At 42.6% G+C, this 17,020-nt stretch overlaps 1 protein-coding gene and 1 long non-coding RNA gene across 3 annotated transcripts in view; one reads left to right on the top strand and one right to left on the bottom strand.

Annotated features, from left to right (window-relative positions):
- edar (ectodysplasin A receptor) overlaps nucleotides 1-13,936 on the bottom strand; it is a 33,880-nt gene extending 19,944 nt beyond the window's left edge. For both annotated transcript variants that reach the window (XM_035522954.2, XM_035522955.2), the window contains exons 1-3: nucleotides 13,741-13,936; nucleotides 2,589-2,664; nucleotides 1,020-1,142 (exon numbers count right to left, since the gene is read on the bottom strand). In XM_035522954.2, coding sequence (XP_035378847.1) covers nucleotides 1,020-1,142; nucleotides 2,589-2,639 — 174 coding nt within the window. In that variant the 5' untranslated portion in view covers nucleotides 2,640-2,664; nucleotides 13,741-13,936. The remainder of the gene's footprint in view (nucleotides 1-1,019; nucleotides 1,143-2,588; nucleotides 2,665-13,740) is intronic.
- LOC145659308 (uncharacterized) lies at nucleotides 13,341-17,020 on the top strand. Its single transcript, XR_014125385.1, has 4 exons — nucleotides 13,341-13,480; nucleotides 13,589-13,795; nucleotides 13,946-14,012; nucleotides 16,419-17,020. It is a non-coding gene; the product is annotated as an uncharacterized LOC145659308 (long non-coding RNA).

Genomic DNA, 17,020 nt, shown 5'->3' with positions numbered 1-17,020 from the left:
AGAAGAGCTGTGGGTGGGGTGGTGACTGGGTGGAGACTGAGCTGAGTCAGCTGGGCGAGGATATAAGCAAAAGGGTGGTATGGGGTTGAGTCAGTAGATGCTGCAGCGTGGTTTGGGCAAGGATGTGGGTTGGGTGGGAGGAGCTGCAAGTTGGGTGGGAGGAGCTGCATAGTGGGTGGGTGGAGCTGCATAGTGGGTGGGTGGAGCTGCATAGTGGGTGGGTGGAGCTGCAAGTTGGGTGGGAGGAGCTGCATAGTGGGTGGGTGGGGTGTACGGCAATGCTGCCTTAACATGGCTGCTGTCAAAAACTCACCTCTTCACCTGTCTACATTTACTTGAGTTTTTGCAGCTGTCTTTACTGCATCTTTACTCCTAAGGCACAGAACTTTACTTTACTGAACTAGGATCCATGTCACAACTACATACATTATCTGCTTTTTTTTTGTCTGCTTGCTTTTATGTGGATATGTAGGTAAATTTGTCTATTTTGCATGTGTAATTAAGTTGTTAATATTTATAGCTGTATTCCACTTTCAGAAAACTTTAGAATCAAAACCTAGAATGACAGTTGTTTGGCTGGATGTGGTCAAACAGCTTCATACTTTATTACTGCTAATTTGTAACTCATAACAATGACAAAATGATTCCATGTTGTGATTCCGCCAAGTAGAGCTTCTGTCATAGTTCTCACTGAGAGTGAGTGTGTGTGAGAGAGAGTGAGTGAGTGTGTGTGTGTGTGTGTGTGTGAGAGAGAGTGAGTGTGTGTGTGTGTGTGTGTGTGTGTGAGAGAGAGTGTGTGAGAGTGAGTGTGTGTGTGTGTGTGTGAGAGTGAGTGTGTGTGAGAGTGAGTGTGTGTGTGTGTGTGTGAGAGTGAGTGTGTGTGTGTGTGTGTGTGTGAGAGTGAGTGTGTGTGAGAGAGAGTGTGTGTGTGTGTGTGTGTGTGTGTGAGAGTGAGTGTGTGTGAGAGAGAGAGTGTGTGTGTGTGTGTGTGTGTGTGTGAGAGAGAGTGAGTGTGGTACCATGTATGGCTCCTGCCCTGGCTGGCACTGAGGGCAGGCCTGGCAGGTGCTGCTGGTTTGATTATAGAACTCATTTTCTCCACAGCTGGAGTACTCAGCTCTCAGCAGAGACACACTGGACACCTAAAAAAACCAAAAAACCAAACACACACACACACACACACACACACACACACACACACACACACACACACACACACACACACATCAACAGGCTGCCAACTCAAATCAAGCTTAAAATGCAAACTACATCATAAAATAATACACAACAAAGTACAACTAAACCCATATCATTAGTTTTATAAAACCCCACATTTAATCTATACTCAGTGAATGACCAGTTCATTAAGAAATAAATGCAACCTTCTAAAGTGCTGTTTACCATAAGGTACTATATGTCTCTGTAAATGTATACTTCCCTACCTATGCTAACTTCAGTCAAGTTGAAATACACAAAATCCAGTCTGCTAAAATCACATGGCCTGATATATTGGATCTCTCTCTCTCTCTCTCTCTCTCTCTCACACACACACACAGTTACATTCACATTCAAACACACACATATACACACACACATATACACACACACATAATCATCATACTTGGCCACCACAGACCCCGCCGTGCCAAAGATAAAACCCACAAGCCCTGTTAATAAAAACCATAAACCCTGTCAATAAAACCCACAAACTCCAGCCAATGAATTTCGGGCTCCACCACTGCTTTAATTACATTCCAGATTCAGAAAACTATGAATACTGTCTAAATGTTGCTGATCTCGTGTGTTCTAAACGTCAGTCTTTGAAATGTAACACCCACCATCTCTATCAGTGTGTGTTTGTTTGCACAGTAAATGATTGATGAAACCAAATCCACAAATAAAGTAATTTTGCCTTGACTTATAGGAGGTTTGTTCATCCAATAAATCTTATCTCTGTTCACAGTCCATCAAAAGTCCATCAAAACCACATGAAAATGGAAGATGACATTTAGAACCATAAAGTAAACTTGAGTTTCTGTCGAAAATGAAGTTAACAATAACAGTAATAACACGCAAAGCAGCTGCATAGAGATCACAGCTCCATGTAGACTATAGACCTCAGCTCTCAATGAGAATCAGGCTCTCTGTGTGTGTGACAGACTTCTGGGTGGTGGAATTACTACATGGAAGCAGTGCCTTCTGACAGTAATTTTACTAAATAAGTGGGTCTATATACCTTCTCTCCAGTGGGTCTATACCTTCTCTCTAACTACAGTCTCCTCTCAGGTGATATGTACCAAATGTTTCTTAATCCCAGTTCTTTTTGGATTGGGTATTAAAAGCCTATTATTAAGGGACTGCACAGAGAAATTATCTTCCAGGAACACTGCCAGGAAGATTTTGCAAGTTGACATTAAAAAAACAGTGAGAAACATCATGGAGGCTGAAGGTACAAAGGGACCAGCTAAATGCAACTGAGAAAACTTTGTGTGTGTGTGTGTGTGTGTGTGTGTGTGTGCTAAATCCAACAACTACTTTTTTTTGATAATGTTTGGCTGTTGGTATAGATAAAAAGGTATATAACTCACCAACAGGAGTGAGAGAAGGCAGGATTCCACTGGACGTTCCTTCAGGACCATCTCTGCGCTCCTCCCCGAGACACACCTGTGAGGGTTGCAAAGGAAGTGAGGTTACACTGAGCCAGAAGAGAATAGGGACAGGAAGTGAGGTCATATGAAAGCTTGAAGCCGATGGCAGCTGGGAGTTGTGAACCTGTATTCCACTTCTAAGAAGAGGTCCAAAATGAGTTTTAGAAGATAGAGTGCATGTATTTGTGCGCATATGTGTGTATGTGTGAGAGAGAGTGTGTGAGGATAACGTCCACATTCTTGACCGCAACTGTGCTGGTGCTCTTTTGTTTAAGTTAGTGCGGTCAACTTCTTTCATATAGCAGTGCATCCCAGAAAAGACATTTATGAATCAGTATCTGTGTGTGTTCATGAACACACATCATACACTGGAGAGATCATAGCAGGTGGTCGCCATCATGCTAAACGCTCTATACTTCAGTGTAAATGTTCATCTTTCATTGTTGAAAATGGTCACAGCTTTACAAACTCACAGCCGCTGACCTTTAGCTTGTCCAAGCAAACATGAGAACCCAAAGGACAAACAGCCATTTCCTGCTCAGTTATTTTGTTTGACAGCTTTCTTTGTAGTCGTCTATTCCTATAAAGTTGCTCTGGCAATAACGGCAGCTATTTTGGCAAGACAGCAATGGTGAACAGTGTTCTCGGTATCCACCGACAGCTGTGAGTGTGTGCGGATCCAATCTTTTTGGGTTTCTCTTTCATTTGGCTGATTCTGGCTTCCTGTAATAATAGTGAGCCCCTGCCTCTTCTGCAGGTGTGAATAATGGCACGATGGCGCAGGGAAGTGAGAGGCTTTACTCCCACCAACCTCAGTCCACTGCAGATGCTCCTTAAAAACTCAGATCTCTTAACAGGGATAATAGTTCCATAAGCACTGACCCTAGAGAATTATTCTCTCAGCATTCATTTTGTGATCTAGTGTATTTTTATGATTTACATAATCTCTCAATTTATGACTTAATAAGGTTTGAGTTTTTTTTTTGTTGTTTTTTTTTTTGGGGGGGGGGGGGTGGAGATTAAATAAATACACAGACTAAAACAAGTTGTTTTCTAAAGCAAAAAGCTCCCAGTAATTGGTTATCCAATGACCATATCTTGTGGTGGAGAAACTGTTACCTGTTTCAGTTTTTAAATAAACCCTGGCATGTTGGACAGTAACACAAAGTACACCACAGTTTTGAGAGAGATGAGCGTATATTTCCATGACAAATTAGTCTTCTGTTGCTGTGTATTGCAGTATTTACAGTAAATGGTGTCCTCACCGTGCTATCAACTGTAGGTTAGCATATTTAAGGGAAAGGCAGCATCCATAAGATGTATCATATAAGCACCACATAAGAGGTTTACTGTACTGCATGAAGACATATTTGGTTTGTTATACTATGTAGTGTGTTATGGCTTCATCATATATTAACACTGTAGCGACTGGATCAGGGACATGCTATTTGTCATGTGCTGCACTAACACTTAATGAACATTAAGAGTATATCTGCTGCTGATAACGATTTTCTATCTATTTCTACTTCTATCAATACTGGCTAAAGCATATTACTCTTTGTTTAGCATTCTATATTAATTTGGCTTTACAAGTTGACTTAAAATATCTTAAATAAAATAAAAAAGGAAGATTTTAGCCAATTTAGCTATCTTAGTGTTTCATTATGTCCTTATTACAAGCGATTTGCGCTCATATTTACTATTTGAACAGTCTGCTGACACTATAATATGGGTCATTCCTTGTCAATTATCTACACAAGGTAGATTATCAAAATTAATGAACAAACATTTGATTTGTGAAGATTTTATTAAATGTAAAAAAAAGTACTTACTATTTGTTTTCTAATTTAAAATAGAAATACTTTCTGAAGTTGTGACCTTTTAATTTTATTCAATTAGTAAAATGAAATGACTTAGGCTAAATGATACACACAGAGGAACCTAAATTAAAGTCTCAGGTAATCCTGAAATCCCAATTTCAACGGCTGGGTTAACTAAACAACATAATTAAACAGCGCACATTTCACACTAAAAATAAAATAAACTTAACAAACTGAAATTGCCTAGGCCCATATGTCTTACAGATTACAGGCACACATTCTTCCAGAAAAAATTACAGACATTTTAGAAATTACAGGAGATGCAAAGAAAGTTGCATTTTTTGACCTGCACAAGTTCACCTTTTAATGTCTAAACATAATAAACAGTGAAATCCCTGCCTTTGACAAAGTTCTTTGAGACTTCAGAATCTCACTAAACAACCGTTAGCATGTCTATCGACGAATTCTATGACATGGCGAAAGCCGTGTCAAAACACGGAAAAGTATTTTTATCTCTGTTGCAGATAATGAAGCCCAACACTGTCTCCTGGTGTTTACTGACAGATAATGAAGCCCAACACTGTCTCCTGGTGTTTACTGACAGATAATGAAGCCCAACACCGTCTCCTGGTGTTCACTGACAGAGAATGAAGCCCCACACTGTCTCCTGGTGTTCACTGACAGGTAATGAAGCCCAACACCATCTCCTGGTGTTCACTGACAGGTAATGAAGCCCAACACCATCTCCTGGTGTTCACTGACAGAGAATGAAGCCCAACACCGTCTCCTGGTGTTTACTGACAGAGAATAAAGCCCAACACCATCTCCTGGTGTTTACTGACAGAGAATAAAGCCCAACACTGTCTCCTGGTGTTTACTGACAGAGAATAAAGCCCAACACCATCTCCTGGTGTTCACTGACAGAGAATGAAGCCCAACACCATCTCCTGGTGTTTACTGACAGAGAATGAAGCCCAACACCATCTCCTGGTGTTTACTGACAGAGAATGAAGCCCAACACCGTCTGCTGGTGTTCAGTGCTCACCACTCAGCCATTAAGGCAGGCTCTTAGCTTAGTATGGTAAGTTATCCTGGCGTAGCTACACTTTTGTTTAAGTGTATTTTGCTTCATGGTGTGTGCGGGTATCTGGAAGACGGCATGATAGCGCTGACCTGTGAAGATGAACACTGCAGTGAAAAGCAAGACTTTGCGCCTCGCCTGGAATATGTCGTCAGTTACTGTCCTAGCTCTGCAGTTAAGCGTTATTTAACAAATGCCGTGAAATGTAGCTAGCGTTTATCTTCTAAAATCTGTCAAATCACAGGTGACAGGTGAACTGACTCGTGACTACAACTGACGGAAACACTGCCACTGGCCAGAACGTGCCAGCAGCAACTGGCCAATCAACTTGTCTGACATACCTTTTTACTGATCCCGTGCCATGGGCTATTACTTATGTTGAACACTGGAATATGTCCCTTTAATATAGCTTCTGAAACACACACGCAACTGGTATTCTACAAGTGAGAGAATAGCAGCATGACTCACTGATCTCTTCACTAAACGCTAAGCGCATTGAAGGTTTCGCTGCCCTACGGATACCATTAGACAGGTTTTGGCGAGGTGTCTAAAAAGTAGCTGAGACACGTCATGGCTGCCTGGGTGGCAATACCTATTAGTAAAAAGTTATTGTGTAGAGCTGCTGAACCACCAAGACTTCAAAACAGGCATTTTCAGGCATTGAGAGCTGCACTGGACGACCCGCAGCAGTTATTCGCTGTAGGTGTGACTTCTCTTACCATTGGCTTGTTGCATATCATTCCATAAGCATGTCATGTGAGGTTTGCTGCAAGCAAGAACTTGGTTTGTCTCGACTGACAGCTAAAAAGCAATGCCAAAAGTAGCGCATCAGCCACGTTTTTATCAAGAGGGGCTTCAAAGCGAACCAAGCTTCCGCCAGGCTAGAGGCTACAAAGTCAGAGAATCCAATGGGCTTCAGAGGTTTGGAAGGCTGGAAGACGTAAAGACGCCGTAAGATGAGACGCCTTTACTGTGGACTGAGTGTTAGTCAATGAGACAATGAGATTTCACTTAAGGGCTCTCTCGACTGTCATCCTTTACCTTCCGCATCAAAGCAACCGCCACACGACGCAGGAAAAATCCACCATCGCTGAAGTTGAGCTAGCGTCGCGATTCAGACACAGGAGCGCAGCTGAATCAAGAGCGTTGAATTAACCCTACGGTGTTCCTGATGTTCAGCTAGACACGTAAGGTTTTACTGCAAGGGCCACCAAATTCTAGATGCAGATCATCAGTAACCATTTCACTGGTTCTGCGAGACCGATGATTGTCTCCTGACAAACACCACGCAGTGGTGGTGACTGGGTACTGGCACTGCAGTCCTGATGTGTGCTCCTCCACGTTAAGTTTATCATGGATAATAAAAGTGTATCATGTATCTACAGAGCACTTAAAGTTTGACTGCACACTTCCAATTTGGCCAGACGAAATCACTGTTCTGGTTTTTCTAACAGGTAAAACATGCCTATGTGTGCAGAAAATAAAATTTTACCTCTTTACAACAAGAAGCGGTTTAAAAGGCACAAAGAAAATAACGACCTTTGGCCCATGACAACACCTAGTGTGATTTTCAATGTGCATAGGAATTGCAACCAGGATAAACAGCATCCCTGTTGCAGAGACAGAGACATACTGTAATTATTCTAAGCAGGTACATTTCACTTGGAGTCTCTGTGACATGTAATTGCGACCAACGCATGAAACGACAAGTTCTGGGGGAGTTCTCGTCTTTCTCGCCGAGACTTCACTCACATTCTCCATATCCACTTTTTTTTTCTTTTTCTGCTGCACAGAAAAGCTGCTGTGAGATACAGGTACTCTCCCAACTGTACAAGGGCGTCTGCTTGGTGGAGCAGATCTTGGTGCTGGAAGAACCACAGAAAGTGAATGTGCTTTAGCAGACTCCTCTGTTACTTAAGCCCGAGGTAGATACTTGAGCACAGGGCACCCATATCAACATCGCAACACTCCCTTACAGTGATGGTGAACACTGCAGCCTGCATCCCGTCCGTATAAGGAGTGCATTGTGGTCTAAACCCCTAATATGCCGCCATCTTCAAAAGGTGTTCCAGTGCTAAACACTGGGAAAGCAATTTGTGAAGGTGCAGTTTAGATTTCCATAGCTTGTACTATGCCAAAGAAGTTCGTTTGGCTATCAAACAAATGAGTTGTAAAACACGGGATAAGCTTACACAGATCGGTTGAGTTATATAAAATGAGTTTGTTTTAATCCCTTGAGTTACCCATAATGCCTAAGATTTTGGATTGTACATGTGGAGCTGCAGGTTTCTAGGAAGCACCAGAGTCTTTTTGGCTCCAGGAATTTCTCCCCCCAGAGCAAACCTGCCTTCTCTAATGAGCTTAATTGTGCGAATTCTGGTAGAAAGCAACCACAACCGGTCAGGGTGACAAACAGTGTTTGTCTACTGGAGACCCTGTGGCACTGCATTTCATCAGGTTGGCGGAAAGGGGGGAGGAGAGAGACAGAAAGAGACAGAGAGAGAAAGAGTGGAGAGAGAAAGAGGGGGAGAGATAAAAAAGTTAAGTCTTCGAAAAAACGTTTCTTGCAGGAAGCGCAACGTCTGCCAAATGCCTTTGCCCCAAGCTTTGCAGCTCATTATCAGACTAAATGAACACACACGCCCAAGAAACTTTCATCAGAATCCAGCCGTGGCGTCTCCCCCTCCCCCGACGCTCCCCCCGGTCTCTTTCTGGCTGGATGGTGGGGGCTGGAATGCTTCCCGACGTGTTTCAGGAGCCGCTCCTCTCCTTGCTTCTCCTCTCCTCTCCTCGCACCTACTCCTCACAGGGGCTTTGCTAGGGCTTGCCTCTGTATGAAAACCGACCGCAGACTCACAGCCTGGGGTTATTAATCTTATAACAACCACATAATCTAAGATAAATACACAGAGTATCATTATCCTTATCATTAACAAGTTTGAAATATCTATTCCTAGGGGAAGGATTAAAATGGGGATATTATTACTCCCATTTTAGTGTGGAAGAGGGCTCTGTCCAACTGAATTAGGGAGTACTGGACAGGAAGGAGATCTATGACCATTTAGGTTTACCCCAATATTGTTTTCCTTTAGGGATCTAATTCACATTATTGGCCATTTACACAGCTAAGCCCATTCCTTCTGTTGACAAGTTTACTGGGGTTGTTTGAGTGAGATCTCCCCAGAGGGGATGTGGCTGAGGCTCACTGGGAAGAGTCCAAGCGCATGTGTGGTGGAGTGGAGCTCCAAGGGGATACTGAGCACAGACCCTTCAACTATTTCAGTTAAACACTCTTTTGACCGTATTAGGTTACAGTTGCCGAAGCATTTCAATCTGTCTGTATCGTATACCAGCCTGTTATTCAGCCATTAAACATGCACACACACACACATAATTAATCCCACACAATAAGCGCAATTTTTGGTATGTGCATTATATTTGGCTTGCTGTACAAGCCAGAAATGATATGATGGTGTTAATCCTGTTATTATATTCCCAGTGCATCTACTTACCGATTCATTCAGGTTGTGTCATTCATATCTTTCTAACAATATTTTCAGTCTCTCTGTGTCAGGAATTTTAGAAAATGAAGGGGATACCGTCTCAATTAGAACTATCAGACATTCAGTGTTTCATTGAGGATGAATGATTCCACACTGAGTGAAGCATCAGTATGTCACCTGATGGGTGTCAGTTGGAAAGACCCATCCTGGAGAACCGGGAAAGAAGGAGACAGCGACAGGACAGAGAACAAGGCCTGTGGAGATTTAGCAGCAACAGGGGCACTGTTCTGCATCCTCGCCTAATGATAATGCCTGAGGGAAACTGAGTTTCTCTCTCTCTCTCTCGCTCGCTTCCCTCGCTCTCGGGATCAGAGTGAGCGAGAAGGGAATGGCTCTGTTGACCCAGAGTGACAGGGCTGAAGATGGATGCGCTAACAGCTCCCGTGTGTGTGTGTGGGGTGTGTGTGTGTGTGTGGGGTGTGTGTGTGGGTGTGTGTGTGTGTGTGGGGTGTGTGTGTGTGTGTGTGTGGGGTGTGTGTGTGTGTGTGTGGGGTGTGTGTGTGTGTGTGTGGGTGTGTGTGTGTGTGTGGGGTGTGTGTGTGGGTGTGTGTGTGTGTGTGGGGTGTGTGTGTGTGTGTGGGTGTGTGTGTGTGTGGGGTGTGTGTGTGTGTGGGGTGTGTGTGTGTGTGTGTGGGGTGTGTGTGTGTGTGTGTGTGTGTGGGTGTGTGTGTGTGTGGGTGTGTGTGTGTGTGTGGGGTGTGTGTGTGTGTGTGGGGTGTGTGTGTGTGTGTGTGTGGGTGTGTGTGTGGGTGTGTGTGTGTGTGTGTGTGAGGTGTGTGTGTGTGTGGGGTGTGTGTGTGTGTGTGGGGTGTGTGTGTGTGTGTGTGGGGTGTGTGTGTGGGTGTGTGTGTGTGTGTGGGGTGTGTGTGTGGGTGTGTGTGTGTGTGGGTGCGCGTGCACCGTCTGTGTTTGTGTCTGCGCTTGTGCGCGTCTAGGGTGGGTGTGAGCGGTGGGTTCAGAAGGCTGATGAGACCTGCACTGTTTTGAGGTGTGTTTAGACAACGCGCAGAGATGCTGCCTCCACAGGATGCTGCCTGTCCATCTCTGATTCCAAACACATGGCCTTTGTCATCATCACAATCTAGCCGAAATGACTTTTATTTTCCAGGGTATACCATTTCAAACTGATATTTATTTTCTCCAGTGATAATTACTCTCTGTCAGATTAGGCAATTGCTTTATACAATGTAGTAATCAGTGGGGAAATCAGAGCAGCGCTTAGAAAAAAGAGCTTCCACTTGGTTTATATCTAAAGACAATTAAACAAATAGCACAATTAAGCATGGCCCTTGTAATCTTGGCATCTCTCTTTTTCCTTCTGCTGTTGGGGTCTGTTTTCCATTCCATCAGCCCTGTCGCATGCTAAAAGGAGTTATAATCTTAGAATGAATAGTATTATACAATTGATATCTTATTTTGAAAGACACCCATGTGATTTCAGAGTTAACACTGCTCCAAACAATTTTCTAATGAACAGAACCTTAACATCGAAGCCTTTTATATCCGTTATTAGCATTAATTTTTTAAAAGGAATTAATAAGTTAATTCTTTTACATATACTCATACTTGGGTCAGCTTTTACAAGAAATTTTAGACATGCTTCATTAGCACCAGCTAGAACAAAACCTACTATTACAAACCTTGAAAAGAAAATGGTGTCAAGATCTGCCAGGGTAATCAAATGAGGCAGGATTGGCTTTACACTCCCGCATTTCAGGAAAACACATTCTACACTATACATTTACAACAACATAGTCCAAAATAAATCCAGCTTTTCACTAGAAAGGGAAAAAAAGCATAAGCTTGACATTGGAGAAGAGTGTGTTTGAGTGCATGGTTTATGGCATTTGGCTTCCAGCGACGGCAAACGGAGGTGAAAAGTTGATTTCAGTGTCAGAGAGGATTTAGGTGCTAATTGTAAAGGCTTTTTACTCTGAGCTATAGGATGCGTAGCCTACATGCACACTGGAGCTTTACTGATTACATTTCCTCCTTTATGAGTGCTTGTGCTGCACCACATGGCCAAAGTACTTTAACTGTGATTATATTATATAGATAATTGTGATTATATTGCTATGTACTGCAATTACAATATGCCTTGAAATATATTAAAAACACATTGGTAAAGCCTTGATGTGACATGTTAAAGACTGGCTTGCATTATTTTGACTACAATTATTTACTCTTCTTGGATCATGTGATTCATCAAAACACCCACAGAACACTCATCTGGAACATCTGAAATGGTCACAGTGTACAGTAAACCATTTTTGGGATTTGTTAGAGAGCTCATTTGTGTATTTCAGCCTTGTGCGATGTCAGTATTTCAATAGCCAATATTGTGATACAACAACTATTGTGAAGCCCTAATGGGCAGAGTACATGTCTTTTTAGTTATGGCTCATGAAGACAAATTAGTCACTTTTACACATATGAAGCACTAAAATCACATTTAAGCAGAAACATAAACAAGCTTTGCACTAAACTACACTCCACCAAGTCATAAGGTAAACAAGGTAAACGGAGCAGTTTAAAATGTTTTTGGACAAATGATCTACTTACATGTTGTTCAGGAGGGTTTCTCACCAGTGAGGAGACTAATAAACCAATAAAACATTAACCTTTAGGCACTTAGCGCCACTCAATTGGGTATGTCTGACCTGGCCAGTACAGATCAGCTTTGTCCACTTATGGACAAATGCAGTGTGTACTCAACACTGTTCAAAGACAATTTAAATTTAAATGAGCTTGTTTATGTAATTTTTAAAAGTAATGTAAAATACAATAAAACATTTGCCTCCAACTCCAATTAAATAATTTTAAAAAATTGTATAGAAATTAAATCAATGACTGAGCCATGCAAAACCTAGGAAGAAAGGGCTAATATGCACTCTCTTTCTCTCCTCTGTTTCTGATGTGCACAAAGAGAAAAATCATTACTTGCTTGGCTTAGTGTTATTAACTGAGTGAGGGAGTGGGGCCATGCCTCCTGTCTCCATCCTGGCTTATTGGGAAGGCCACTGATTCTTCATCTTTTGATGATTTTAATTACAGTGTCTGTCAGCCTTTTTATGAAAACAAACTCAGAGCGAACATGAAAAGACGCCCCAAATCCTCTGCCGGCTTGAACTACTACCGCGGCAGGAGCGTCTTTGATTCCCTGCCTTTGACGGAAAGAGGGGGAGACGCGGGGCCGCGCTTTCATCAGGCTCTCTTTGCTAAGCTTTCAGCCTGACGGGGGATACACGCTCACGCTCTCGCTCTCTCTCTCACACACACACACACACACACACACACACACACACACACACACGGTGCCGCTTTGTTGACTGAGGACTACACTTAATTCCTGTGGAGACGGACATCAGCACTCTTCCAGCTCCTACCGTGGGGCACCGCTCACAAATTCACGCCACTGCAGTCCTTTTCCGGAACATTTGACGCATACAAGCCCCGTGATTCTAGAATGAATTCTAGATTTATTTAATATGTATTTAATATCGTTTGGGATATCTACACTAGCACGTTATTTACAACAAACTGCGTTGTTAATAATTGTGATCTCCAGAGATGGATTTAAAATAACCATGCTGAAAAGGTTACATATAATATCCACGCCTAAAACGGTCGGGTCTGCTGCTGCGTGGGAGCGTGTCACCACGCAGCGTCTATGTAATGATCCACTCCGTCGGTCTCACACTTTAAGCATAAAGCTGTCAGTCACGCCAGTCTGCAGCTCCCGCGACCACAGCGAAACCACAACACACCCGCTAGGATTGTAAAATACCGTGAAGCCCCCAAATGCGACACGTACACAGACGCGATAACGATGGGGTCTACATATAGGCTTTTTGCAGTACGGATACTGTAATAACCTTTGTGCACTCCAGGATAAAGATGCAGAAGAACACATCAGAGTACTAGTATCAGAGTGCAAATCTGAGTCAGAATAAAACTCCGAACATAAATAGTTTATAGCATGATTTAGGAGGAAAACGTATAGCACTTTTCACTTATGCAAGACTTTTCCGTTTCTTCATTTCTGCTTGAAAAAGTGCGTAAATCCCAAACAAGCGCTCGAGGCTCGCTAAATTAGGACGCGGATTTATTTCCACTTTCCAGTAATAGTTCAAAGTAAATTAGACATGTGAAGCGCGGCGTGCACGTGCACGCCAAGCAGGACTTTCCCTCGGGCCTTAGCTTGCGCGACGGCCCGCCTGCGCCGGGAAAACAATCACGCGCCGATACCGCGAGGTCGCCGCAACAGCGAGCGCCGTTTTTTATTATAGTTATTATTAACCCGATTTGACACGAGGCGCTGGAACAGGGGGAAGACTGACAGAAGACTGAGACGTCGGGCAAGTAACGGTTTGTATCCTACTCGCTATTCTTCAGACACTGCAGATAATGTACAAGTCGATGTGTAACATAAAGACACAGTGATCCCCTCATGTAGTAATGCGCTCTCTTTAACAGACTAAAGTTGTAGATCAGTGCCTGCATTCTGGAACAAGCTACACAGTGCTGAACAGTTACAGACTGTGTCTGCATCTCAACTACACCAGGAATTTCCCTTTCCTGAAACAATACCACATTGCATTCCTGGGAATTGCTGCGAATCTGCTTACCTGCAGGAGGACGTAGCAGAGTTCAATATTAATCTCCAGAACACAGCGAAGAGCGGTGAGTGCTAACAGCTTCTCTAGGACGACTCAGTGTTGAGCTCGCCTCAGAAACATCGGTAGTTCGTTAAGCCAGTTATGACCATTGAGAAACTTTAGCCTTCTCAGCAATCCACCCCAAAAATCTTTGCAATATGCATGATTTCTTTAGGAACATAGCTCCTCCTCGAGAGAAGAAAACCCCTATTCTCTCCGCCCAAGACTCCAACCTGACACAGGTAGGCAGTCGTCAGTTGGGGAAAGTATAGCCGTTGGGGAGTACACCACCTAGTGGTACGAGAGCGGAACATTTCAGGCTTAGAAGATTTGCTTTGGTGCAAGCAAACGGGAAAAAGCTAAGAGAATATCAGAGAAACTCTTGGAATAAAGGCATTTCTATTAAAAGTGTTATAATTAAGGGTATTATTGTTAAAGGTATTATGGAGACAGAGAGAGAAGTAGTAAAAATGTAAAGTTTCCAGAGAAACAAGATGTTTAGGAAACTGCTCAAAATCACTCTGTCCAAAACATCCAGTTCATAATTCCCTGGCAGGTGGATGCAGGGACACTGGTTAGTCTATCTTTGAGCAGGTTTTGGATGGCTGTCATTGAATACAGATCTAAGAGTGTTGAGACCAGAATTCTAGTGTAAGTTCTTTGGTGTTTTGACGTATTGAAGGATAAAGTGTAGACCCAGTGTTGACTGCATTGTCATCAGGCCAACTGGCCCGATTTGCAAACCACAGGGCTATAATGATCAACACAATATACTGAGGAAAAAGGGTGAGGCTTTTCATTCAAAGCGTGCCATGTTAGCTTCGAAGCACGGGGATGGTAGCGTCACGTTCACCAGTCCTCTCTGACATAGGAGTCTGAGAGGGGCACTCTGATCGGGTAACAGGGAGGTCCACATCCTCTAAATGTATATTCTCCACAGGTGTCCCACAAGTCTAAGTTCTGGGTCCTCTTTTCTTTTTCTTCTACACTTTTATTGATGTTTTCTCCTCCCATTGATTCTCCTTCTATTGCAATGCTGAAAATGCCCATCTAATCCTGTCCTTTCCACTCTCTGACCAGGTTTCTAATGACAATTTGGCATGTTTGACTGATATCTCATCTAGGATGGCAGGTCACCACCTCAGGCTAATCACACTTAGACTGAACTGCTACACAACCTGAACACTTCCTTCCTGGGATCTTACCATCTCTTTTTGAGAACTCCTTGATCATTGTTGTCTACATTTGGAGAATTCACCCATTTCTCTTTAGGTAAACCACCCAGTTGCTTGTTCAGCCTCTTGTCGTCTCCAGGCTCAACTACTGTAACTCCTGGCAGGTCTTCCTAGGCATGAAATCAGGCCCTTGCAGCTAATCCAGAATGCTGGGTTCACTTCACTGGATTCCTGTTTCTGCTTATATGAGATTTAAAACTCCAATGTTTGCCTGTAAAGCCACAAATGCACATGCACCCTCCTACTTTAATGGTGTTAGCCAAAACATGGTAAAGTGACTGGCATCCTTTAGAAAGTATATAACATTGAGAGGAAGGAGGATTATCTAGAATCACTGAAGCAGTACGTCAAGACATCAGCCAGAAATTTGGTTGCATCTGAGTCTTCCAGCAGGACACCGATCATTAAGTATTCCTTCAAAGTTGTGACAAAACAGCTTAAAGCCAAAGATGCTTGAGTTAAAAATTCTAGCAAAGTAGTGTGAGAAGCTTGTAGGAGGCTACCCCAACCATTTGATTCAAGTTACGTAATTACGAGGTGATGTCAGAAAATACTAATAAAGTGCATGTTAACTTTTGACCCACTGAACACCTGAAATAAAGCTATTATTTTAAAACTACCTCTTATTGAAATAAAATACATAATCTAATTGTCTTAACACAGAAAATGTATAGTGAAATGTGTGGAGATATGAAAATCCTGTTTAAATGTCTTTAGCCTAGGTGTAACTTTGGTCCAATTGCATACAAAGTTATTGTAGGTGGGAAACAGTTTCGGTGCCAAAAATGTACAGATGTAGAGGAGTAAAATACATACTTTGCTACCTTTTAGTGCTTTAGACTTGGGTCTTCTTCTTTCCTGCTATTTTAAATGGTGCATGCTATTTTATAAGTTGCTATTGTGATGTTCTATGTAGTTTTGCAGTTTGTTTCATAATTGTATGACTAATAAGGAAGATATATATTCACAGGATACACACACACACTCACTCGTTGCTTGCTGGTTTTATAAAGCTTTGGTGTTCCAGCTTTCCCTTTCATTCTTAAACCACACAACAGTGATGATGAAAAAGCACATGAAAAGACTTTTAAACCTTAATGAGGTACAGACTCTGAAAATAGCTTTAAAGTGTGCAGTCCAGATTTCCATCCTGCAGTATGTCTACTGAGCAGTAGATGCCAGGATTATGTATTGACTTGTTTGTTTACATGTCTGTCTGTTTAAAGAGGTTTTTTTCTCTCTCTCTCTCTCTATGGCTGCATCCGCAACCCAGGTGTGTCCCGATGCCTATTAGTTGGGTTTGATAAGAGTGAGCACTTCCCCCCAGGGTGGGGAGGTGACCAGTTGGGTTGGAAGAACGTGTACTCCTCCCTTCCTTCTTCCCATCAGGGCTGTTTCCTCTTTTATCCGCAGGAAGGACCAGGATAAAAGTGACTTTGAAGTTCCACCTACCCAACAATTACACAAGCCATCAGTTCACTAGTCTGAATTGGGACGATAAGATTCTGGGTGCAATGAAAACAGATATCATCACACGAGCTAAACACAAACCTCTATCAGAGACGGCACAGAGAATGCTGGAAGAGCGTATGCAAGTAGAGTTAGCCAGTATCTACCAATAAGAATATTCTCAGAGAATATGGATTCTCAGAGTTATGTTTTCTTTATGTTTATGTTTTCTTTTTTCTTAGACTGTAACTAATCTTGCTCTAAGAGCAAACAACACTTTACAGCCAGCTCTTTGTTCTTAAACCCATCGCTGTTTCTTCTCTAGTGTGCCTAAATTTGTTACAAACCAGGCAAAGTATGAGCTGTTCTGATGTGTATGTTGCTTTGACTTCATAGTTCAGATCTTCTTCTTTTTGGTTTTATTACTAGCTTTGAAGAGAAGAGGGCGGCACTAGAATTTTTCTCCTGGTCCCTTGGAGTTCTCACCAGACTCTGTCAGCACACTTAGAATATTGTTAATGCAGAATGCTACACTGATACATTTCCTCAAGATGTGCAGACATGGA

This window comes from Electrophorus electricus, chromosome 9 (genome assembly GCF_041902795.1).
Source record: "Electrophorus electricus isolate QZ-2024a chromosome 9, ASM4190279v1, whole genome shotgun sequence".
Lineage (NCBI taxonomy): Eukaryota > Metazoa > Chordata > Actinopteri > Gymnotiformes > Gymnotidae > Electrophorus > Electrophorus electricus.
Note: the sequence above shows the minus strand (reverse complement) of the source record. Positions and strands in the feature narration are given on the sequence as shown.